General features: G+C 33.8%; 1 protein-coding gene across 1 annotated transcript; it reads left to right on the plus strand.

Moving 5' to 3' along the window:
• The first annotated feature begins 474 nt into the window (after positions 1–474).
• On the plus strand, positions 475–25,363 carry LOC150102690 (cysteine-rich venom protein 6-like). Its single transcript, XM_090398854.1, has 3 exons — positions 475–553; positions 24,056–24,134; positions 25,140–25,363. Exons 2-3 carry the CDS (start codon positions 24,074–24,076, stop codon positions 25,325–25,327), a joined length of 249 nt encoding a protein of 82 aa, XP_090254980.1. The 5' UTR covers positions 475–553; positions 24,056–24,073; the 3' UTR covers positions 25,328–25,363.

Here is a 25,363-nt window from a genome sequence, read left to right on the forward strand (position 1 = left end):
GTTTTTACATTTCAGTTAAATTAATATCACACACCCATTACTTTCATTACAAATATTACTACTGTGCCTTTCAAAGATTCCCAATTTAATCAGTGATCCGTATTAAAGTATTTAAGAAATACAAACGAGCTATTAATTAAACATTTAAATATTATTAAAATTATTATACTGTGCGTGCTTCAGGATTTTTAATAACCAGCAACTGTACTAAAAAAAAGTACGCGTTATTGCCGATCTCATACGGTGGTAGCAGGGATTTTTCTCGGGTTTTTCATCCCGCGTACATAAAAATCGGCCTTCAGAACACACGCCATTTTAAAATATACTATTGTTGGTGGTGATGATGGGCGATAGATGGCAGTAGTGTCATAGTTGGAGAATTAAGTAGTAGTGAAGAGGATGAGGTGTATTTACCGAAGTAGAGTAGTGTGCTCCCCCCCCCCCCACGATGAGTCCTTGGACTCCCTGGAGGTGTCATGTAGTAATAATAGTCATCCGCCTGCGTACAACCTCTACATCCGTCGCAACTTGTGACACAAATACGTTCGAACATGTAAGTACGGATAGTGAAGCATCCACTCATGGCCGTTACGATTTAAAATAGGAATGCTTCTGCTATTTAGCAGAAAGTTCCAACTGCGTAGTTCGAACTATTCCAATTTAATCTTGTAAAAAATAAATAAATAAATAAAGTTTAGCGTTCCCACCAATCGGTAGCAACTATCTCGCAGCGGGATTTTTTAGTTACTGAAAAATTAATTATAGAATAGCTTTGTAGTTATCTACAAGAAAAATATAACAGTAAAAAAAAATCTAAATTTATAAAAAAACATTAACCTACTTTTTATCATAATAAAAATATTTAATTACTGTTGATAGCTCTCTTCTCCAAAAGGAAAGTACGAATACCGGTTAGCTGATGACGCTAAAAATGAATCCCAGGGATTTCTTTAGATACATGGGCCAGTGGAACAAACGATGATTATGGAAAGTTGATATTTGTTCATAAAAATGGTAGAATAACTACTGCAAATATCTACGGATTTCTCAAATTTCTGCAGACTTGAATAACTCGAGCATGTATTCGTATCTCATTCAAAAAAACTGAACTTTTGTTAAAGAGAATGTCCTCTCGTTGGTAAATGAACTTCAGTTCGAATGTAGACTTGAAAGCTTATAAAAACTTTATAAAAAGAGTACCTCCTCTTTTTATAAACCTTATAAAAAGAGGAGGTACCTGTCTGTTAACCTCGTAATCGCGATTCCTCCCACATCTCAGATTTTTTCATCCCGCTAAACAGGAAAACGGACAAGAAGAGCACCCCAATTAGGAGACATTAATTGGGGTGCTTGTTTGCAGCCTTAAATGGCCTGGTGGTAATTGCAAAATAGACCAGTCAAGGGCTTTGATCATCCCTCTTAGATTTGTTTCGTGTGTTCGCGCTTTCAGAATTGCAATCTAAATACAACATTCTCAAACAGAATCACTCCCAAGGAGAGAAACAACAAAACAAAACAAAAAAAAATTAAAAAATGAAGAAAAAAATAGATCGCTATAACTGTACCGATGATCTGCCTTTTATGATCCTCCAATAATCTAGTTTGTGTTGTTTGAAATTACGGCTGAAACAACCAAAGCCATGAAGCCTGTGTACTATGAGTGTTAATGTCGGGTATTCTTTGTGCCGGTTTGGTAAATCTGATTGGTCAAATGAAAACCAACCCATATTAAATCGATAATTCCTTTTCGGCTGAAAAGTCATAATAAAAATTATTGTTCTCGTAGAAGGGATTAAAGCTCATCTCTTTCAAATGAAAGAATATCGTTAATACCGACTAAACTGTGGATTCTGAAAGGGATGCCTCTCCTTTTACACGCGCACCTATAGCACTTGATAACAAATTTGACAGCATGATGCTAATGCTCGAAATACCAGGTGGCTGCACTTTTCTTAAATCCACCATCATCAAAACTGAGGAGTAGTAGTTATAACTAGAGAACTGTCACTCTTGAATTTTTTTTTTGGGGGGGGGGGGTACAAAATTATTGTTGCAAGCGCCCTCTTGTAGCGATTCTATAAACTAAATGAAAATCATTCGGCTTGCTGCCTCTTGGAGAGTTCTTGTTTACATTAGTGAGATCTTCTGTGACAAAAATACGTAATCAGTGTGATATGAATCACACTGATTCATCGCTTAATACGTCATTGAATATTTTAAAGAAGATTTTTTTTTTTAAACAGAAGCAGACGTTATCACTTCTAGAGGAGGAGTGTATTTCTACAATATGCTATATAAGAGGTCAAATTTATATAATTGATCAGAACGTGGGCTTCTTTATAAAAATCATTAGCACCAGAAGTCAACTAACTATGCAAGGTAGAAAAATTTTATAATTTATAAAATTATTAATTTATCCTATGATTATTCACAACGAGAAATGGTACAACTAGAAAATAACTATTAAAAAATAAATATCTTAAATGAAAACGGGTTCATTATTGCTGATTTAAAATACGAATTCGAATAGTTCATGTTTTTCTTTGTCGATGTATGAAAAATAGTTATTCAGTTAAAGAAAGTGATCTCTTAAGTTGAAATGTATTCACATACGTTATTCATTTTTATATAAGCATTAGGATGTCAATATATTAAGTAACTGAAATTTTTTATTTACATTAAAAGAATTTGTTACTAACTATATAAAAAGTTTATGTCCAACAGGTGATGGGTTTGAATTCCGTAGTGGAAATGGATGCTGTGACTATCTTTAGGTGAATCTTTATTTATATGAAATAGATAGATCGTTAAAATATATAACATTTTTATCTAATCGGACTGTTGTTCTCTTAGAAAATAATTTGGGCCTTCTAAATTAAATGTTTAAAATTTAATGAAAAAGGTACATCCACACTCTGCAAGTTTCACCCTAATTCAAAGCTCCGGTGCAGGTTTTACAAACATCCATGCTTACAAAAGATTCGAAATGGCAGCCTATTGTTGTATTGGAAAGTCATTGTTTACAGCCTCAACCAACCAACCTCGCGGAACATTTGTCCTACCAATTAAATACCGTCCAGGTCAGCAATTATAATTCAAAGAAAGAGCCAATAGCAGATGTCTTGTTATCTGAAAGCGATTACTCTTCGAATGCCAAAGAATGAGAGAAAATATTCTAAAGACTTAAGATTTTACTTGAGTAAAGCTATTTGTTCCGTTTCCCAAATTATTGGTAGGTCTTTGGTATAAATAAGAAATCTGATCTTAATAAACACTGCAGCCGACAAAATTGATCGAAAAATCATTCATGAAAGCTGACAAAAACGGTAATAACCTTCAAATTCTTAGGAAAGTTTGACAGAATGGAAATATGATGGATATTCAAAGTAATATCAAGAAGGAGAAAGAACTTCAACGTACACTTTGAGTAGCATCAGTATAATAAGAATACAATTTGTATTTAATAAATAACAGATTTCTTCCCTTTAATTTTAGATTCAGCAAAATATTCATACTGTACTCTTGAACTAAGCGAGAGAATTTTTCTCCACTGAGATGTCTGGAGAGGGATGACCACACATTGAATCTGCATAAACAAGCAAGTTGTTGATACAAATGCACTTTGTTAGAGTGAATTTGTGTCAAGCAACGGTAGAGTAAACGAAAAGAAAGATTAGGAGAAACAAAAGATGTCAAAATCGGGTGGAGAATTTTTGCTTTCCATATAATCTGCTATTAAAAAGTACCTTGGATTGAACAGATTACAAAATCTTTAATATTAAACTATATTATCAAAGATAATATGGTTTACATATTGTGATTGTGGTAGTTATTTGTGAAATAACGCATGCTCAGTTTCGGCATTATTGTTATTCGGAACACAAACATAACAAGGAAGGTAAGTATGTTATAATTACCTTTTTATTTTTTTCACTCTGTATATATGAGAGTTGTGATAAAAATCAAACAGCTAATCAAAGATGAGATAAGAGTTCGGAGAAAGGGAAGCAAAGAGATAATTAGGTATTAGTTTTATTTATAACGAAGATATTAGCAAGGAAATTGATTATGGAGTATTCAAAGAAAGTGAGAATATACCTGAGATAGTGCTATTAAAAATCACTTGTTTAATAGTGTAAAATGTGAATAACATATTTGTAAGGAACGAGAAAAATTTCAGTGCGAGTAGATCAATATTATTTCCAATATCTCGCAGTAACCATCTATCCTCACACAGAACAAGGGCAACACTGTTTTAAAAGGTGTTAATATTGCCATCGTATTTACCATAATGTAGATTTACTATTCATAAATGCAGAGGATTCAAATACCTAACACCGAATGGGTTAGGTATTTGCAAACCTTATTCGACACAGTACACTGTGAGGTGTCATATTATATATTTTTAATGTGTTCATTCTACTCCTTGTAGGAATATATATAATTAGTGACTTATTTTTCCTACAGCTTAGCAAAATCCATCGTAGAACATGGGTGAATACATCTAAGATGTATGTTAGAGATGGGGGAAAAAAAAATTAAACATAAGAAGGAAGTTGAACGGTTGGAAAAAGAAAATAAAGTATTGGATTTCTGCACGAAATTCAGCTATAGAATACAAGGTATTTTACACCTTACGAAGTCAATAGGACAGAGTCAATAGGACAGCAGACGAGATGCATCGCAGTGTTAATACTCCAGGCATTTCGTTAATTCAACATAACTTCACAAATATGTTTTATAACCGAAAAAAAAAAAAAATCTCTGGAGGCCTACGATAAGCAGATTGACGGACGCTCACTGGGCGATGAAATCTTTTAAGAAAGATCAGTTAGCAAATTGGCTTTTTAGGTTATTTTTATTACAATAATTTCAAGTTACTCCGGCAAACCGATTGAAAAAAATAAAATAAAATAAACCGAATTAACATGACTGAATTCGTATAAACAAAAACACGAAACGAATTATTTGTTTTATAAGTAGTTGCTAAAATTTTAATTAATTACAAAGACGGATCGAAGAAACATGTCAACTTAATTATTATTCGTTAGGTGTTTTTTTTTATTTTTATTATTATATTTACATTTTAAAATTCTTTAGTTTTTCGCGCGTTACGTAGAGCTTTGTATATAATAAGAATTTTTTTTTTTTTTTTTTTTTTTTTTTGACGACTGCAACAAGGTGAGACAAAATTAAATTTTTCATGCAGTTCATGGCCGCATATAATAGATGAAGTACATTCCATTATTAATTAATTATAAATTAAAGCTTAAATAATAATAAAAAAATATCGGAGACCGCCAATAAGCAGATTTTGATCGCACACTGGGATACAATTAATATATCTCCTATATATGGGCTTAATAAAGCGTGTGCAAATTATTTAATATTTTGGGGGATTTTTACGTTACTTCGGTATAAAAGCATTTTTAGGAGAAAAGAATAGTCCTCCAGTGAACAATACTGCACCGAAATGAAAATATAATAAAGTAAAAAAAAAAAAGATTTTCCTGCATAATAGACTAGAAGTGTATTAAAAATGAACAGCGATCCTAAAATCGATATTTTGTTCTTTATGTCAGTCTTATATACATTCATTTAATTCATATACTTTAGAATTCAGTAGAAGTTTTTCCCAAGCTTTCATTACATGAATATTGTCAAATTTGCATGAAAGTGGGTACCCAATAATTTATTAAAATAACTGCTGTACTGTAACTTCGTACTGATGAAAAATTAATTACAAAAGAGCCCCTCACTTGCGACAATACGACAGCAAAAAACAGAAACATAAAAAAAAAGGTAATAAATATTTTTAAAAAGGTACTTGGTATCCCCTTAAATACCTTTCGCATAGGACACGCGTTTATCGGTAGTGCATCCAAGACCACGCTTCTTTTCCACCTGAAGTCTGTTTCAGCATAAAAAAAAAAGCGTCTACAGGTATACATACTTTCCAACAATGTGTATGTATATCACGCCGATCCCTCTTGTTGCTACTGTTTCCATCAATAAGTTAACCATTAGTCACCACGGATACGCTTGAAGACCTCGTTTGTCACCCAATAATAGCGAAACTCTCCGTACTGCAGCAGTGTCCATCAATCTCGTTTTGACAAAAAAAATCCTAATAATATTTTTTCACAATTTCTACTCCAATTTTAATTTAATTAAGTTAACAGTGAATTCTTCAGTAAGGAAATTTCTGTACACATTTAAATATCTTTACAATTAACTTTTACTACACAATACACATTTTACCACTTAGAACTAGACAGGCAAAGACTCCGTACTTCACCATCTATCGACAAAAAAAATTTCGAAAAGATCTGGGTTCGAATCTCGTCTGGAATGCGAGGAGCACAACTTTTTTTCTTTTTTTATTGGTGGTTTTCAAGTGAAGGTGGCTTAATTAGACTCATAAAATTCCCTCCATAAGAAGGTTTCTCATCCCGCAAACCAGACAGAATAGAAGCAGGTTGAAGTCAAGGCATAAAACACTGTAGAACGTAGTCTTAGATACTTCTGCATTAATACGAAGTTGTAAACAACTACTCAAGCTGCGCCCTTGTATTGTACAGAATTAGACCCATTCAAAACAACGGACACAAATTATTAACCGTCATTTATTATTTCTCAAATCTCGTTGCCTAGTAGTTTATTTGCTATCTTTATTATTGCTGTTATTATACTGTGCATTGCTAAGCAAGGGCCTAAGCGTACGCTACTAAAGGATTTAAATAAGCAGGAAGGCGATTGCTATTCGCTATCTGGAACAAATATAGCTCCAAAATGATTCGGCAGCAAAGCCGCTATATATTAGAGGAGACCAAACATGATAATATCGAATCACGAGTTTTCCCTCCCAGCTGACCAATAATACTGCAGCCACTTACTCCGATAGAGTGCGATTGGAGGAATTTCGAGCGTGGAAAGTGTCGAGTCATGCATGAACAAGTGAGTAGTTCCGTTGCGTCAGCGTCATATTCATGAGTCTCTCATATCATGCATGCTGCTGTAACTCTTCCTCCCCAACTAATCAAATGTGACATATCCAATAGTTTTACTGCAGATCACAACCTCCCCCACCACACACACACACACAGACACAAAGAACAAAAATCTATTCTAAAACGCAACGAATAACATCAAGAATACTTGCAAAAAATATTTTCATAGTTACTTAACCCGGTATTAATAGTAATAAGTCATGTGTACCACACAGTCATTCAGCCTACTTAATATTCCTAAATGAAGGAACCTTACATGGTCTTAACTACTTTTCACCTTATCTATCGAAACTTGTTATATAAGCAGGCATCAGCGTTAGAAAGATGGACAGTTTTTACTATATGTAAATGATATTCAGAGTGTTGTTTTATATTTACTACCGTTTATAAATCACTAAATCGAATATCACAGCGATACACGTTATCAGTTCTTTTGATTTAAAAAAAAAAATGTATTTGAATGCATGTTAAATAATGCCTTACTTACATAACATGGCGTAGTTCAACCTCGGTTGTATAAATCTACAAGCGTGATGTTACTGAAGCAAAGGCCATTTGGTATGTTGCAGCTCTTGTGTGAATTATGCACTATTACTTAAGGACTCTCTGAATACATGCAATGAATATTAGTAATAATAAGCATAAAATAGCAAGTTATTGAGAGATTTATCAACATTACAAAAATACTTTCTTGAAAATCTTTCGTTTCAAATTTCCCCATCTGGAAAATGATCACTTTCTTAAGTTTGGGAATGTCATTCGTAACTGACCCATACCCCAATTAATATTTTTTCCAACTTAACAGAATTTCTCAAGTTGTTTTTAAGCAGTTAGACTTCCAGAAACTTCGCACGCTAGAATAAAAAAACTGTAGTAATAAACGTTTATTAATACAATAAACTGAGGGTATAAAGAAAGGAATTAAAAAGTGAAAATTAAAAAATTTTAATGCGTTTTTTTTTTTTGTTCTTGATATAATTTAGTGTGATAAACAGCAAATAAGTTCTATTGTAGTTCATATTTACTAGATTTTCTGGATGAATGGCAACCAAGTACTCAACAATAGCGATCAGCTCAAGTAGGCATCGTCTGCCACTTGAGACAAAATATTGGCCATATAACTGAACATCGGGGACTTCCTATTAGCATGCGTTTGTGTAAGTAAATTAAAACTATTGTAAAGACCTGGTTGTTTATACGTTAAACGAGTAACAGGAGTTGTATTCATTCTAAAATGCACTACACTCAAAGTCGAAGAATATATAAAAATATTACTAAAAATAACTTCTTGTATCATACCTTATCTCATCCTGGCCATGAATATTATTTTAATCTTTGTCACATGTTATTCACTTTGTTTCCTGCTGGGACCAAGACGAGTCACTGAAATCCTTTTGTTTGCCATGGACGAACTTCCAAAAATTTACAATTAGGCGATAAAATATTTCATATTCTTTTACAAAGCGATATCATCAATATTCTCTGGATTGGTCGAATTGAGAACTGCTGTTCAAGCACCCCCAACTCCAAATAGTTGCTTAGTTGTTATAGTTGAAAGAGGAAGCCAAGGACCAACAACATGGGAAAGCTTCTCTGGTTCGTTTGCCAATAACTGCATGAATTCTGCGGAGTGGATAATACTTTAATTCGAGGTACAATCCTTTCAGCAATATTACTCAGAAATATTACACATTAGGATAAAGATACGAGCAGTTTCTCAAAAATTACGTAGGATAAAGAAATTAAGTAGATACTCCACTAGTTGGGTTGTATAACTATTAGTTGAGCCGTTTCATTAAGACACACTTAACGAAATTATATATCGTCTTAGCTATGCGAGAAAATCACCTCTATACAATCAAAAACTTGGGATGAAAATACGATCTGCGCAGAGGACTTTACTTGATATTCATCCCTTTTGTAGGATTCCTACAATGTATTTTTTTTTTTTAGTAGAAAAGCCGATACTTAACGAAGTTCATGACTCATTACCTCTACATTCCTTTGCTGATACTACCTTATTTCACTTTGTACTCGGCATTAATACTCTTCCGTGCAAGCAGCGGAACATTAATGCTTTCTTAAAACCTGCAGTTCAAGTAATGATAACTGAAAACTTTAAACATAAAAGCAATGTTTGTAATATTATGTAACAGAAGCTCGATATGTCAGAACTAGCTAGCTCGGAGAGAAAAAGGGACCGTCGAATATTAAACAGGGGAAGGAGGAGGACTGGTTGACGAAAACCATTTAAACATTAAGTAAAGATTTAAGTTTCGAGAGCAATTTGGAATATAATAAAAGTATGTCCTTATATTTGATAATAACAACATTTGAAAATGTGGTTTACTAAAATTACATCTGTAAGAAAAGTTGACTCTTTTCTCTTAGGAAAGATTTCCTTGTAGCATGCCCTTCCCCTTCCTGAAAGGCGCCATTTGCACCGATTAAGAGACTGCGTACTAAAACGTGATGGCCACAATAAGACACTTGTACGTTACGATGTAACGTACAAGTGTACTCTCACAAAAAGAATCAGGATCATAAACATAACATAAAATCTGAATACAAATGGGTATTCCGGATGTCTGGAGAAATTAATTTTAAAGGTCGCATTCTTTCGTATCTAGAAGGAACGAAATGACTTCGAGTATCCATATATACGTGAGGTGTGGAAGAAATGGATATATGAGAATCTTTAAATATTTTTAAGCTTGCAAAAATTAGACGATCATTTACCAGACCAGCAAACGTTCGAAACAGCAATTAATATAATGTGAATGATCCTTATATACAGCAAAATGCATAGCTTATGTTTAAATTACAAATCACTAGCGAGAATCATCTTACAAATTTTTACAAACTGACATTCATAAAAGATATTCAGCACAGATTCTCTCTAAACAGATAACAAATAAATAAATCTGCTAAAAGACGAATCTTTATCCAAATTAAATAATTTCCATAACAAATCTCTGAGTGACAATCACGAAAAAAGAGAAGGAAATCGTGGGTATGGCAAAGAAACAAAACCATGAATTACATTCTCAGCAGCGAATCTTCAAAGCAAGTTACACGCCTTTTTACTGAAGGAATAAATTCAATATGGAATTAGATAACAGAAAATATAAGACTAGTTATGATGGAATGTTGAATAAATTTTGTTGTAACAAAATATAAAAATGCAACAAAAGAGGTCAACCGTAAACTGATTTTTCAATATGTTTTTTTCCTGCCTACATACGACACTCATGTGATATAGATTTCAACCTTCGGCATGTGAGATAGAGAAGTATATTGTGTGTGTTCTAACAAATTTACACATTTGATTAAAGACCGAAGACAACAAACAGAAATCCTTAGAAAAAATTAAATTAGTACTGAATAGATGACATCAATGGTAAAATTATATTTAACAATTACGATAATAACAGAAAGATGATGTTATCGATCGATCTAAATGCATGAACACTTATATGGAGTACAGTCTATTAAGAAAGATGGAAGGGGAAAGGTTGGGAAAAAAAGAAATATCAGCAAAAGGCTTGCATAACGACCGGAGATATTGATGAATTAATGCTTCATATGATCGATATATGAAAGCTGTTCACGATCTGGAAGATAGACCAATTAGGAAAATGTCTGCTAATATCGAAGTTGTCAGTAAATATATATGGTGTGTTAATCAGCTAATGCCTTTTTGTTCCCATATAGGGAGCAGTTGGGGCCGTTTTCGCAGTATCTAACTTTTAGAGACTGAGTGGACAGTTCAATCTCCACTGGTAGCAAATCAGAGAGAGCTGGCGCGAGGGTATCACTAATTAATCGGTACGCAGTAACGAAGGTGGCTAACAAGTGCCGCCATCTCGCGGTTCCTAACACTATTTGTTTAATGTCTTAATAACGCCATATTTTTAATAAATTCATCAAGGTACACAGTAAAATGAAAAAATAATGAGATGATATCCATGTTTCAATTTGCTTTATGGAACATTTTTGCAGCGATTTTCGAACTGATATCAATAAGCGCTTAACAGCCAATTAAAATTTAATGGAATTTGACACTGAGGAAATGGATTGTTTTGAAATGTTTGCTTCAATTTCATCATTAGAAATTAATGTAAGAAATATATTGAGCATATAAGGAATTCGCGGGGGGGAAACAGGTTGAAGTTTTAATAAATGCGATTTAAATATTGATTATTTTATTATTATTTTACATGAGAACCATCACTAGAGTCGTTTTAATAATATAATCACGTCACAAACATTGATAAATATCACAACTTTTTAATATATTTACCAAAAGTTACCATACCTATTGTGAATACGTGTAGGAGATTATGAAGAAAGTTAAGAAATTACGTACGAAAGGAGAAAGTATTCGTAGAAATCTGTAGATGGGTTTTTTGAACAGCTGAAGATCTTTGGAGAAAGCAGTGTTGGAAATTTTTTCCCATAGAGCAGACAGATATAATGAAAGATGAAACAAAATCATGCTTGATGTGGTTGTGCGCGATCATTTCTTTATTTGCTTTCTTGAACTCGGATTCATAGATGATACGCAAATTAACAACACAGTTAAGATGATCGACTGACATCTTTCTTCTTTTTTTAGCTTGCAGATTCTTTTCATTTCGTATTAAATACAAACTGTTTGTAAATGTAGGTCAATGGTATTAGTAAAATGAAAAATATAATAGATTTGAAATGGCAAATGCAAGTGTTCAACTCTTTACGTGAAGCTGAGTAGTAGTTTAGATGTGTTGGAATGTTTGCAGTTCTACAGATATTGTTGAAAGCTGGACGAAAACCATTAGAGAGACTCACAATCTCTGCAGAATTGTATAAATACATTGTCTTATTCAAAGAAATTAGACATTTTATAACTCACTGTTTGCATTTGCTGGCTCAAACTGTGTGAAGTGGTGGTACAACCTCTCCCTCTCTCGCACATTGTGGATATTTCATCACTGACTTAGCAAACAGTAACACGTATATTTTATATAGTATTAATATATTAAATAATAATTATTTACTTTGATATAATTTATTAAATAATATAGTATTTACCCATGTTCCAAACTGTATTCAAAGTCGCAGATTTACAGGTTCCGTGTATTACTAATTAAGATGAAGACTTTTGTTTATAACAAATTTGAAAAGTGAACATCATGAAGTGATTTCTAATTCATGAAATAAAGATATTCATGATATTGAAGACTGATCATCTATCCCTTCACTCGTTTCCGACCGTAGACGACTTTGTAGACATTGCCCACAAAGTGTTCCTAGTGAGATTTTTACACCATTGTTGTCCCAAACACTACCCATCCCCCTCAAATTTTATCCTGGCTAGGGAACGGCATATGGCTTAGGCGTATTCATGACTGTAATCCATGTGTGTTCACGAGGCTGGTTTGCCTGTTCTGGATGGACGAAAAACCCGAGTTTCCTGGTTAAAAAAAACAAAAAACCTTTACCTCCATATGAAACAGGTAACTCACCTTTGGTTTGAAAGAGACCAGATAAATGTTCCCACGTCACTGAAGGGTATCGAACCCAGGTTTTTCCGACCAAGGAAAGACCTGGGTTCGATTCCCGGACTATATAGCGTTTCTTGAATTCTTCGAATCAGATGATACATAAAATGAAATTTTCAATTGATTTTTCCCCTTACACATCGCATTCAATGTCATAAATTTCATCGAGTAATGTTTGGCTCGTGGAGGCACGCATATATTGGCTAATAATTTACAGGTGTTCTCCTGAACTGTCTGATGACACAGGGTTTGTAAACCATGCCTGTCACTGAATTGTCATTTCATTATATGAAGTAATTTAGAAACGCGAGGTCGCAAACCCTCTTTTATTGCTTTTCAGGGCAAAGTTTGAAAAGTTTCCATACGAACTCTTATCATGACAAAATGGTAATATCTTAATATTTATTTCATGTGTTTTCGCTACAAGAAAGTAATGCAACCTTCTTCAGTATTATTTGTAATTTTTGTATGCTCACTATTCGAATAAACTTAAAAATATCGCTGCAATAAATCTAGTGTTAGACATTGAAGTCAACTCTTGTTGAAATCTAAGTTTTCTCTTCGACCTATATTGGTTGCTAGTTTCCTTTGCCAACTCATATTTCCTTCTTCGCATTTCCACATCTAGAAAACGTTCCGCAGTCTCCAAACGCTTTTGAGAATTAGTATTTTATGCATGTAACGCATAATAATGCTCCGCTAGCGTTCTTAAATATAAAAAGAATCCGTTAACTACTTTTATTCCCCAAAGGAGTAGACGAGGTCATTTAACCCTAACTTTTAAAAGCTGGGAGTAGCCAAACTCCACCCATAGCCAATTACAAATAGCTGACCGAATACTATTAATATTTTTAATCACCGTCTAATCGAAGATTTTAATTGGCATTTAAATCATCAATATTACGGAGGCAACTGCCGCCATCTCGCGGTAAGTAACGCTAATACTACGATAAAGAGCCAAGAGTATTTTTTCCAGGGGCGTAAATCAAGTTAAGGAGATTATATATATATATATATATATATATATATATATATATATATATATATATATATATATATATATATATATATATATATACACACACACACATATATATATAAAGAGGGATTTATTATCCCCTTAACTTAATGCTAATACTATTATTATCTGAAATAGTGAGTTCTAGTCAACTTTCCACCGGCCGGAATGGAAGAATTAGCGAATCCGCTTTTATCCTACTAACCCTTTCGTTTAACCCTACATTCTTTTAGAACAGGGGTGGGGAACCTTTTTCTACCAAGGGCCATTTGGATATTTATAACATCATTCGCGATACATACAAAATTATCAACTTAAAAATTAGCCTGTTATATTTGGTCAAACATTTAATTAACTCACCTCTAATGTGATGGCTGGAAATGCTTCTCTTTTGTGAGGCGTATGACGTTAGCTGGCTTTGATGATGTTGCTACGCGCAACAGCTTTTCCAGGCTTGCGTCGGTCAGTCTGGAGCGCAGTCGACGCTTTGCGATGGCGAGTTTCGAAAAGAACTGCTCGCAGCAGTAAGTTGTTCCGAACACAGATGCATATTTCAATGCATGTCTCCTCAAAGTGGGAAATTCATCATTACTTATGTAACGTTTATAGAACTCAAGCAGTGGGAGGTTGTACCTAGCTTTCAGCAAGTCATCGCTTTGCAGCTGAATGATTTCGCGTTTTGTAGTTATGAGGCACATCAGTTGGTTCCACATTGAACGGTGTAGCAAAGGTGCTCAATTCCATTTGTTTACTTTTCACGTCCTTGAATCTTTCATTAAATGCCTCAATTAGTTTCGCACATTCACCAGCATATTCAAGTGTCGTAGAAGGCTTTTGTCCTTCCAGAGTGGGGAAATGCACTGTGTTATTCCTTTCGAGTTGCACTCCCCACAGCATTAATTTAGCTCCAAATGAGTTCACGTTTGAAAGCAGGGAGCTGAGAAGCTGGTTGGGCCCTGCAGCTTGACGTTCAGCTCTGAGAAGTACTTGGTAATGTCCACCATGAACGCTAGATCACACAGCCACTTGCTATCATTGAGTTCCCTGACAGTTTTCCCTTCATCTCCATGATCTGCTTGACTTCGTCCCGCAGTTCGTAAAACTTCATGAGAATGTTCCCGCGACTCAGCCACCGCACTTCACAGTGATAAACAAGATGACCGTATTCAGACTCAAGATCATTCAATAACTCCGTAAACTGGCGGCCTCTGCTTTTGATAAAATTTATGAATGACGCTAGTGTTGACATAACACTATTGAGTCGCAATGACTGTGCACAGAGACTTTCTTGGTGTATGATGCAGTGGCATATAATTAAATCTTGGATCAAGACAGACAATTCAGTTCTTTTTTGACAAATGCAATTAACCCTTTTTGCGAGCGGCCCATGGCTGCAGCTCCATCTGTAGTAAGACCACTTAACTACAGATGGAGCTGCAGCCATGGTTGGCTCGCAAAAATGGTTAATGACACGAGAGAGAAACTGCTATCACTTAGCTCAAGTTTTTTCATTGATAAAAGAAGTCTCTCAAACTAAGTGATAGCAGTTTCTCTCTCGTGTCAAACTCTGCAGTTATCCGACGAATGAAAACGGCCAGTTCAGCAGTATTTATTATGTCCGTTGTCTCGTCACAAGCCAGAGAGAATAATTGGAAATCTCCTGCAGAATCCTTCAATGTTTTTTCAATATCTTGTGCTAAGGCGGTAATCCGATCTGAGATGATTCTCCGAGACAAACTAACACTCTGAAACACTTTGTCTGGTGCTAATAACTCCGTAGCAGCTACCATGCACTCTTTCACAAGCTCTCCGTCTACATGAGGCCTCAGCTTCTTTGCGATTAGCTCGCTCACTAAATAACTTGTCTGAATAACGTTGTCTCTGTCACAATGAGGCCTAGTGAAAGCAGCTTGTGGTGATTCCAAACTCCGCTGAAGAGCATTGATTTTGGCCAGACGCATTTGGCCTTCCAATTCATTGTGTTTAGCATGCTTTGAGCTGTAAGGACGCTCCAGATTGACTTTTTTTCATTACTGCTAATGCATCGACACAAACTAGGCGCACAGGTTTGCTTTTGACTTCAACAAAAAATAATCATTTGGCCATTTCTCTTGGAAAGATCGACGCTCAGCATCAACTTTTCTTTTCTTTGTAGTCACCATTTGTAGGATATCACACCACTTAAGTTTCAATAACTATCCAGTGTGTGTCGCGAGCGACGCGATTATTTTGCTTAGATTGCTGTTCTAATCCTGCATCTTGGATTTGGAACATATCCAACGTTCGTACCATCGACTCTCCAGATCTTCTCGTCGGCTGCCGCGGCAGCCAACGTGAATTCGTGTCTGTCCCGTCATGTACTCGTATGTGTCCTGTTTATCCCGTAATAGACGTTCCTTGCTTGCCCCTCAAAATTTACGTCATTATTATGATTCACTTAATATAAAGTTATGTTGCTGAAAAAAAGCTCCTAGATTTATGGAATTTCGAGTCCCGTCTGCACTCGAAATTTAGACCAAATGATTTTTCGGGCATTATAGGATGTTCCGCAGATAGGACCTTCCCCACCCCTGACTTAGACCATCGCTTCCCAACCGGGGTGAGTGCTGGGCCGTTCAGGGATACACGAAAAATAATCAGTAAGGGCAAAAAAGCAAGTAAAGTAAACAAAATGCAAAACATTAGTTATAGAACAATAAATGTTAAGTTTGAATCACTGCTATTTTAAAAACAAGGAGTACAATTCATAGAAATGGTTTAAAAGGGGTACACAAGTGGGAAAAGGTAGAGAACCGCTGACTTACACTACTCATAACAAATCCGGCATCCGTTGAAGAGATTCAGCTAACAAGTGCTGCCATCTTGTGGATCCTAATACTAAAACTATAATTATTGTCTAAGATAGTATATGGCAGTGATGTTCAACCTTTTTTACTGCGCGAGCTACTTTTCTATAATAAGTTATTCGGCGATCTACTCTCTCATATATATATATATATATATATATAAGTTATTCGGCGATGTACTCTCTTATATAAGTTATTCGGCGATTCTTTCTTAATATAACAAAGAAAACAAATATATCGGAATAAAATATTTATTTCTCTATTTTGGAAAACCAAAGTTAGAAAAAACAAGAAAAAGATTGATTACAAACTCTCAAGTTACAGGAAATGCTGGTTGATTAAAAAAAAAAAGTTAATGTTAAATTTGGCATTGTTTGGACCTCGCAATATTTTGATAGTCAAGTTGATATGAAGAAGTGGCCAATCGCAGACAATCATCCAAATGATCATTTGTAATTTGGTTTCTTAATTGATTTTTTTATGACGGTCATATTTGAAAAAGCGGATTCTGACAAGTATGTCGATCCGAAACACGACAGAATTTTTCGCGCAATATCAGTTAATATTGGGAATTTTTCATGTGCACACTTCCAAATGACTTCATTGTTTATTGATTTTAAATGTAAACTATTCTGAATGTTTATTATCTCACGTTCTACTTCAGCTTGGTTTATATCAAACAGCCCACTAATTTTATTTGAGATTTCTGTGATGTTAAAAAGTTTTCTTGAAATGGATTATTGATAAAAGATACAATCATTTCAGTTTTATTAAAATCTTTAAATCTTGAATTTATTTCTTCCTCAACTAATTCTATTTCACGAATAAATTCTTTTAAATCATAGCGAAGCATTTCTTGATTTTGTTCAAAAAATTTTAATAAATATGGGAGATGTCTAAATTCGCGGTCATTTATATTTTTCTTTAATAAAAGTAAGTATTGTTGGAAAGCTTTTATTGAACTTAACATGTCAATTAAATTCTTATCTCTATCTTGTAGCTCTAAATTTAAATTGCATAATTTCGTACAGAAATCAACTAAAAATGCTAAGTGTAACAACCATCTTTTATCACTCAATTGTAAATAAATATCTTCTTTTTCATCAAGAAAAAATTTTATATCGTTAATTAATACAAGAAATCTTTCTAAAAATTGACTTCTGCTGAGCCAGCGAACATTATTGTACAACAGAAGTTCCCTGTCATCATCTGCCTGTAATTTAAATAACCGCAGTTGCAGGGCTTTTCTTCTAACAGCATTTACAATTTTAAATGTAATATCCAAAACATCTTTTACCACACAGTAATTGTTGGTGAATAATACAGTGATATGTTAAAAAAATCTGGATATTTGTCATCGTTTTTATACAATGAAATGAAGCCTGATTTATTACCTATCATTCATATCTCATAGCGCGTGTACTGAAGGGTCGAATTCAATAGCAGATTTTTTTTTTTTTTTTTGCTTGCGCCATACCGTACGTAGAACTACCTCATACGATGATAAATAATAGGAATTTACTAGGATAGTTTAATAAAATATTGGTGATGTTATTGAGTATATTTTATAAACTGCGTTTATACTTAATATCCATAAAGAAATTAAGGAATTTCTTTAAAATGCTCGTGGGAGGAAAAAAATTGCCTGCAAATGTAAATCCACTTTGCGATTGAAATGAAATCAAATAGAAAGAAATCTCCAGGTTACTAATGGGCGTGTTAAACACTACTATGAACACATGTGTACTCAAAAATGATGTCGCTAGTTGTGTTAGCATACAAGCACTAATTTCTTTGGTGGCTTAAAATCTCTGTATATTCTCGAGGAGCAGATGAAAATCGTTATCACGCTATAGGTTTGACATGTCCTAATTTAAATGTTAAATTTCATAAATTTGCTGCCATATAAAAGAAAAGTGAAGCATTACTCCCTCTTTTCGTCCAGTTCCAAATATTACACTGCAGTCAAAATGTACCACTGGTCCCCTTATATGTGCGTCATCACAAGGAGACTGTAACTAAAAGTAAGGCATATCTCCCTATAGAATTTTCAGATTTCAAGATGTGTCCATGTTATTACATCAGTTCATTCTTTTGCTAATGAAATAAATGACCATCCTTCAAAATTAACAAATTAACGTTTGTTTGGTTTTACAGTGGAAAGTTATTGTCATGAAGAGATTTTGACGAGTACAAAAGTTAAAAGAAACCCAGTAGTACTTGAATGGCAATACATCCAATGGTGAGCTATAAGGGGTTCGTGCGAATCCTTTGTTAAATTTTGCGAGCCCCTTTTACTTTTTTATTTTTTCGAAAAATAATTTTTTTTTTAAACTTTAAGCGAGAAACTCATACGGTAACCTAACAAAAATTAGTCAATTCGGCAGTGTATAGATTATTTGGAATTATTGTTTTTTTCAACTCCTCTATAAGGAATGCGCTCAAGATTGAAAAGAAAATAAGCGCATGCGCTACTGGCAGCCAATCAAATATTTTATAAAAGATTTCATTCTTATTATATTTTGATAGTTAAAAACTGTTTTTCTTAATTACTTTTCCAAATGATTAGGGCAAATAAATGTGTCCGTCAATAAAAAATGAACAACTGTGCAAAGTTTCAATGTTTTTAAAAATGACCAAAATAATCAATACAAGACAAGTTACCATATCTCATCTGATCAGTTGAGAAGTACGATAGATACAACATTCATTCCAAAACTGAATCTTGTCTCTATTATGATTCAAAATTGGTGGACGTTTAAAGTTATATTACAGTTTTCATTGCAGTAGTATTAAACCAACGTTTTTATTTCTATCAAGCGAAATGAATCCATCATATAAGTGTTTACTTTTACTATTACACCGTCTTCCTGTCAAGTACCCACCAAAGCCAAACAAATAAACAAAAGTTTAGCTAATGTAAACTCAATATTACACACGCTGATGGTAAACGTCAATTATGTCACAATATGAAATGGTCCCGATTGGGAATATGAAGTTTCTTGATTTCTTCAAAACGATCATTTTTATTTTTTTATAATTGCGAACGCCCTATGTATGCTTCTCATTAATGGTTACAAATAATATATTTATGGTTTCTCTCTCGCTCACGCATCCACACCTGGCTTCATTCTCCTTAATATATTTTACGCACAGCAAGGGAAGTTTAGCAATACAATATTTATTTATTTTTTTGGTCTGAACTATTTACCAAACTGCGTCCATGGAATTAAATTACACGTGACAGTGAACTAGTATTTCAATAGATGAAGTAATATTAAACACAAAGGGTGGGAACTAAAATAAACATCGCACTGGAAATAATGCAATAAAACGATGTCGTCAATCTCACTACAAATATCCTCCGGGGCAAAGGTCTAATATATCTATATTAACTCAAGACATCACTGTTGGGACAGCATATCATTTTAAATGACATGCTGTCACTTTTAAATGATATGATGTTATTAAGATAAATGATTCATTTATCCTAACTAATAAGTAAAATTTGCATATTATATGTCGATAACCTGAATTATTAACCTACATTAAATCAAGTACAATATTTTGGTATTCCGTTCATGAAATACCACGTGAGTTGGAGGACTCCAGAATGAGTTGTTAAAATGATACAAGCAAAGAATGTTAACCTTATAAGTGCTGCTTATTAAGAAAAAACTTTAGTCACTATCCCTTATTATAAAAAAATATTTAAATTAATTTTTCAAAGTTTGAAATTTAATGTTTGTTTTCGTTTTAAGGATGGAAGATGTTTGTAATTAAGACAATGTTTAACTTATTTTCATTATTATCGTATATCAGAACAAGTTAACCAGCAGTTAGGAAACGTGATGATGTCTGATTGGGATTTAGGATCGGGGATATACGAAGTTTAGCAGTGGTTACGTCATTATCATAAAGAACATTGTCATCATTCTTATTAAATATGACCATATTAACGAAAAATAATTCGATTATTTTGAAGAAATATTCTTCCCATTTTTGACAAAACTCATTCTAGAACTGAAATCATCTGAAGACCGGTAATAGCTCATGAATTAAGGCCAATACATTTTTATGTTCTTCCCTTCTGAAGACGCCAAGTCCAGTTCTTGATTGGTTCTATACATATCTCTGCATGACTTCTTTGGTCGGTTGTTTGTAGTTTGGCAAATGGTCAAAATGTAAGTTAGTGCACGATAATCTCAATAATTCATTTATAAGACGTTTCCCACAAACATTGCCACTGTCTTGTGATACTCATTCACGAAAAATCATCAAAGAGAGAGAAATATATACACAATTAAGTGGATATTGAATCCAACATTATTTCTTAGCCGACTATAGAAACTACAAGAGTTTCATTCCGAATATATATATATGTTAAAGATACCAAGCAAATTTAAACCTGGTTTTACTCCATTTCCCAAGTAAGCAAACAGACTAAAAGTCAAGTTTGCGCCTGCAATTGATGCAAGTCTAACTGATCCCACAGGTAGTGCAGGAACAGGGCAACTCGTGGCAAAGGTGGAACAAGCTCCGATCACTAATCTTAATATTTACCTTTAATATATAGCGACTATATAAAAGTTTCGGCGGATATACAAGCGTAAGCCAAATGGTTCATAACAGGGCAACTCGTAGTGTAAAGGTGGATTAAGCTCCGATCACTGTCCTTAGTATTTTCCCGTAATGTAAAACACATCTCCTTGGATATGTATGATGTTATACATTATGGGGGGACGGTTTCGACCTTTGAGGTCTCGTCAGTGGGAACTAGACCAAGAATACTCAGGATAACGCATAACGCATAACGGTTCTGACTTGATGGGTGAAGCATAAATGCTTTTCATATTCCCCTTCATCTGAAAAGGAAAGTTCTTTGGGTGGAAAATTATTGAGCATTAAGCTCGCCCTGAAAGGGCAGCGAGATTAACTGTTTTCAGCCGAGCATAGAATTGACTTGGGTCTCTTGTATTTGTAGAAATCTGCTTCGTTGTAGTCTGATGCTTGTTTGATCAGTGGGTTCGGATGATTAATCGTCTTATTGAAGAACTTTTCAGCTAGGTCATGAAGAATACTCAGGATGAAGTGGTACAGAACTTATATACTTAATGATACGAGTTGCTAAAAAGGTGTCACATTACAAAAGGCACTAAAGAATTACTAAAAAAAGAGAGCAAGAAGCTTCACTTCGGCTATGCAGAATTATTCAAAATTAGGTGGATATTGAATCCAACATTATTTCTTAGCTGAATATAGAGAAATACATATTAAACTAAACTTAAATTAAATTAAACTAAAGTTACAATTATCCAAGATCACTTTTTTCGGCGAAATTGATACACAAATCTATTCCTGATAGTTTCCAAACACTGTTTTCCAGATAACTAATGACAATAATGGTTGGTCCTAATTAGTGCCTTCATCTTAAAGATGCACGATTTGTTCATTTGAGAATTGGACTGAAAGGGCTGTATATAACACAGATAACTTCAAAAAATAAGCATACAACACACACTTTGAGATTTTAAGTTACATACCTAGTAATCCAAATCTAAACAACGAAAAACATCACCGGAAATTGGAATGACTCTTAGTCTAGTATTCTGCAGACAATCTCCAAAGCCTAATTTTCTATCCCTGGATTCAAAATTAGAATAGGACAACCTTTTGTTCAATAACACCTATATTCTTTTTAAACGCCAAAACATGATGAATAACACTTTCATTGCAACATGTTTATTGATATGGAATTTGTGAGGCACAGCTCTAGAACGAATACCGTCATACAGCTTCTAATACATTAAAAAATTCGACAGATCAAAAGGAAAATCACGTCACCCTTCAGAATTCTAGTACGCAGTTTTACAAATGTCTACAGTATTGTAACTGCCCTTCAGTGGGGTTTAGTTTTCTTAGGCGGGTGGACCGTCTTGTCCCATCCACCAATCAATTGCACCGTATAAGAAAGGGCGCTCGCTGAGGTACACCTCTGGTCACATTAAATCTTGCAGAGTCACACTACCAAAACACCTTTATCTGATACCAGTCAGTAGGCCTCCCTCTCTTCCAAGCTAATAGTTTATAATTCAATCCCATTCCTCCACCTTATGCAACAGTCGTCCATGGTGTATCCATTTCCCCTTGTCTAACTCATCGGTAACAGTATTATAAAATGCGAACAATTTGCTTAAAGATGACCTTCCCTTAGCAAACTCATGCTGTTCATCGCCAAGTATAGATTCTCTGTCATCTGAATTCTCTATACGAGCTCTTAACAACTCTTTCAAAGTATTCACCTTCACTCCTGAGATACTAATAGGTCGATAGTTGGAGGCATCAATATTTCTCACTACCTAAGTGCAATGCGATTGTTACCATACATTTTTTACCGTCTTGTGAGATCTTCCCTGTGCTGAAAACGAAATAATATAGTCAGTTCAGCTGAACGCTTTACCATTCCTGTTAATATTTATTCCTGTAATAGAATTCTTATTCAGTTTACGTAATCAATCCAGTACCTTATAAATAAATAGCATTTTATAAATAACTGTTACCTATGTCAAAATTAAAAGGAATGTATATTAAAAGAACATATGAAAAACAAATATTGTTGAACGCCTCACTAAGTTAAACTGATGCATTTAGCTTGGGTTTTGCACAAATAATATTTAACATAACGAGGGAGTTTGTTAGTGAAATTTCACGGGAAGCAAATATTAGCATTTTAAAGAGGTGCAGGTTAATGAAACTTTGCAGTATATTTTAAAATTGCTATTTCAAAGAATTCAGTTGCAATATAAAACATCTACATGTTCTATTCTCATGGAAAGACTTTGACCCATGCAAACGATTACTGCATATTGCTCAAGAGTGTGGCATCACGGCACTAATAAACTAAGTGTGGATTCGATACACAGAAGGCGCATGCGCAATGTTGAAAATCACTGAGGCGGTCGTTTATAGTAAAGTATATATAACCACATTCGATTAATACCTGCATAAAATATTTCCCCCAAAATAATTTTTCCCTTGCTGAATCTCCTTGCTCTTAGCCTGTTTAAAGTTTCGAGAACGTAAGTATTGATTTTTGATATACTTTCTGCAACCTTGAAACAGTAAAATATAATGAATTTCATTATATTTCAAATTTTCATTATACACAGATTATAACATGACAGTTGTCGTTTTACGTCAGTTTTTATTTCCATTGGCCTTAAAAACTATGCTTTTAAAGCATAGTTTTGAAAGATTTATGAATTTGGGTGCGAAATAGTACAATGAGTATGACTACCAGTTTATGCATTCAAATTACTTCGTCAAAATTCTTACTTTCACTACAGGTAATAAATAGTTATTTTCAGCTTTATTAAAATCAACACTAATTAAATTTGTGTGCATCCTTTTATAGTTATCTCCCTGAATTGGAGATAATTCCTATTGAGTGGTAAACGAGTATTAATGCTTGTTGGACGGCATGTTTAAACAAGAGCGCATAAGCATAAATTATTCAGTTTACCGAATTGCGTCATTGATAGTGCAAACCTCATTCTTAGTTTACTTTCAATTTTAGAAATTATTTTAAAGACTAAGCACCTAGATTTCTTATAAAATGTAAATATCTTTATATTGTAGCCAAATTTTCGACTCGCAATGTATGCCATTCTTGTACTTGTTGCTGTTGCTTCGCTTTCTGCTCCCTGCTGGGCTCAAAGTAAGTGATTTTAGAATTCTGTTTATTTATATAAAAAATAAGTATTCAGTGTATCGTGCTGATTACGTAGTATTATAATAAAAGGTGTAATAAAGAAACAGAATTTGCAAATATATATTTTAAGCGATTCATAAATTGTTGTTCTGGATAAATTTAGGAGTTGGTACAGTTAATAAAGCACTTGAGACTGAAGATTTTGTGGGATATATAATTTACTTAATGCATAGATTTCGCTGAATATTTTTCCTTCTCTTTGTAAATGCACCGTGTCCCGCAGTAAATGTAAAACTTGCTTATTTTTAAATGCTTCTTTTTTCACTTTAATGTTCTATCATATGTAGAAATTATTTCTATTGAATGTTTTTAAAATGGGGCATTTAATGAAGTTAGTTTTCATAGAAAATTAAATCCGTTAATTACGAAGGAAAAAAAAATCCACTTCAGTACTTGTTTTAGATTTCTTTCATATCCAATCAAATATCTGCCGTATTACTCAGTGGAATAGTTTTATAATTAATCAGCTAACTTCCGACCGTCAGTTCAAATGATGATCATGCTATTGAGTCACTTTTACCCAAGTGTTGAATATCTTATTACATTCCATTACTTCATATAATCTAATGTTAGCAAAGACTCTGCACATTCCTTCTCCATATGAAATTAGAACCCTTGAAGGAACTCGGGATTATGAATTGCATAATGATATTTGCATGTCATTATGCAATTTATAATGAATATTTACTTAACATCTTGAAAAAATGAAAGTAACATAAAAGAGGCATGCGTTTTCATCATATATTTTTATCCATCTTAGTCACGGGTAGAAATCTAATATTTCTAATATACTAATATTAATATAAAGAAATCTTCCTGTTTGGAAGAAGTTTGGCAAATGAATTTTGTAGAAGATAATCCTTTTTAAATTAAATATTTAAAAAATATAAATGATGCCTTAAAGGTATTGTCGAAAATATCACTAACCACGGACTTTTCTCTTTCTTGTAGAATGTCAGTGTCCTCTTCCCGAACAACAGTACAACGAATGTGGTACTGCCTGCCCTTTGACATGCGATAACTACAACGAGACAGAAATAATCTGCGAGCAAATTTGCGTTCCAGGATGTTTTTGCATGAAGGGATTTGTCAGAGACAAGTGTGGGAATTGCATCTGTCCTTCACAATGTCCACAATAAAATTCAGTCAATTAATTATTTTATTGCATCATAAGA

This window comes from Typopeltis vanoorti, chromosome 10, assembly GCF_054136105.1.
Source record: "Typopeltis vanoorti isolate ZY-2024b chromosome 10, IOZ_Tvanoo_1.0, whole genome shotgun sequence".
Classification (NCBI taxonomy): Eukaryota; Metazoa; Arthropoda; class Arachnida; order Uropygi; family Thelyphonidae; genus Typopeltis; species Typopeltis vanoorti.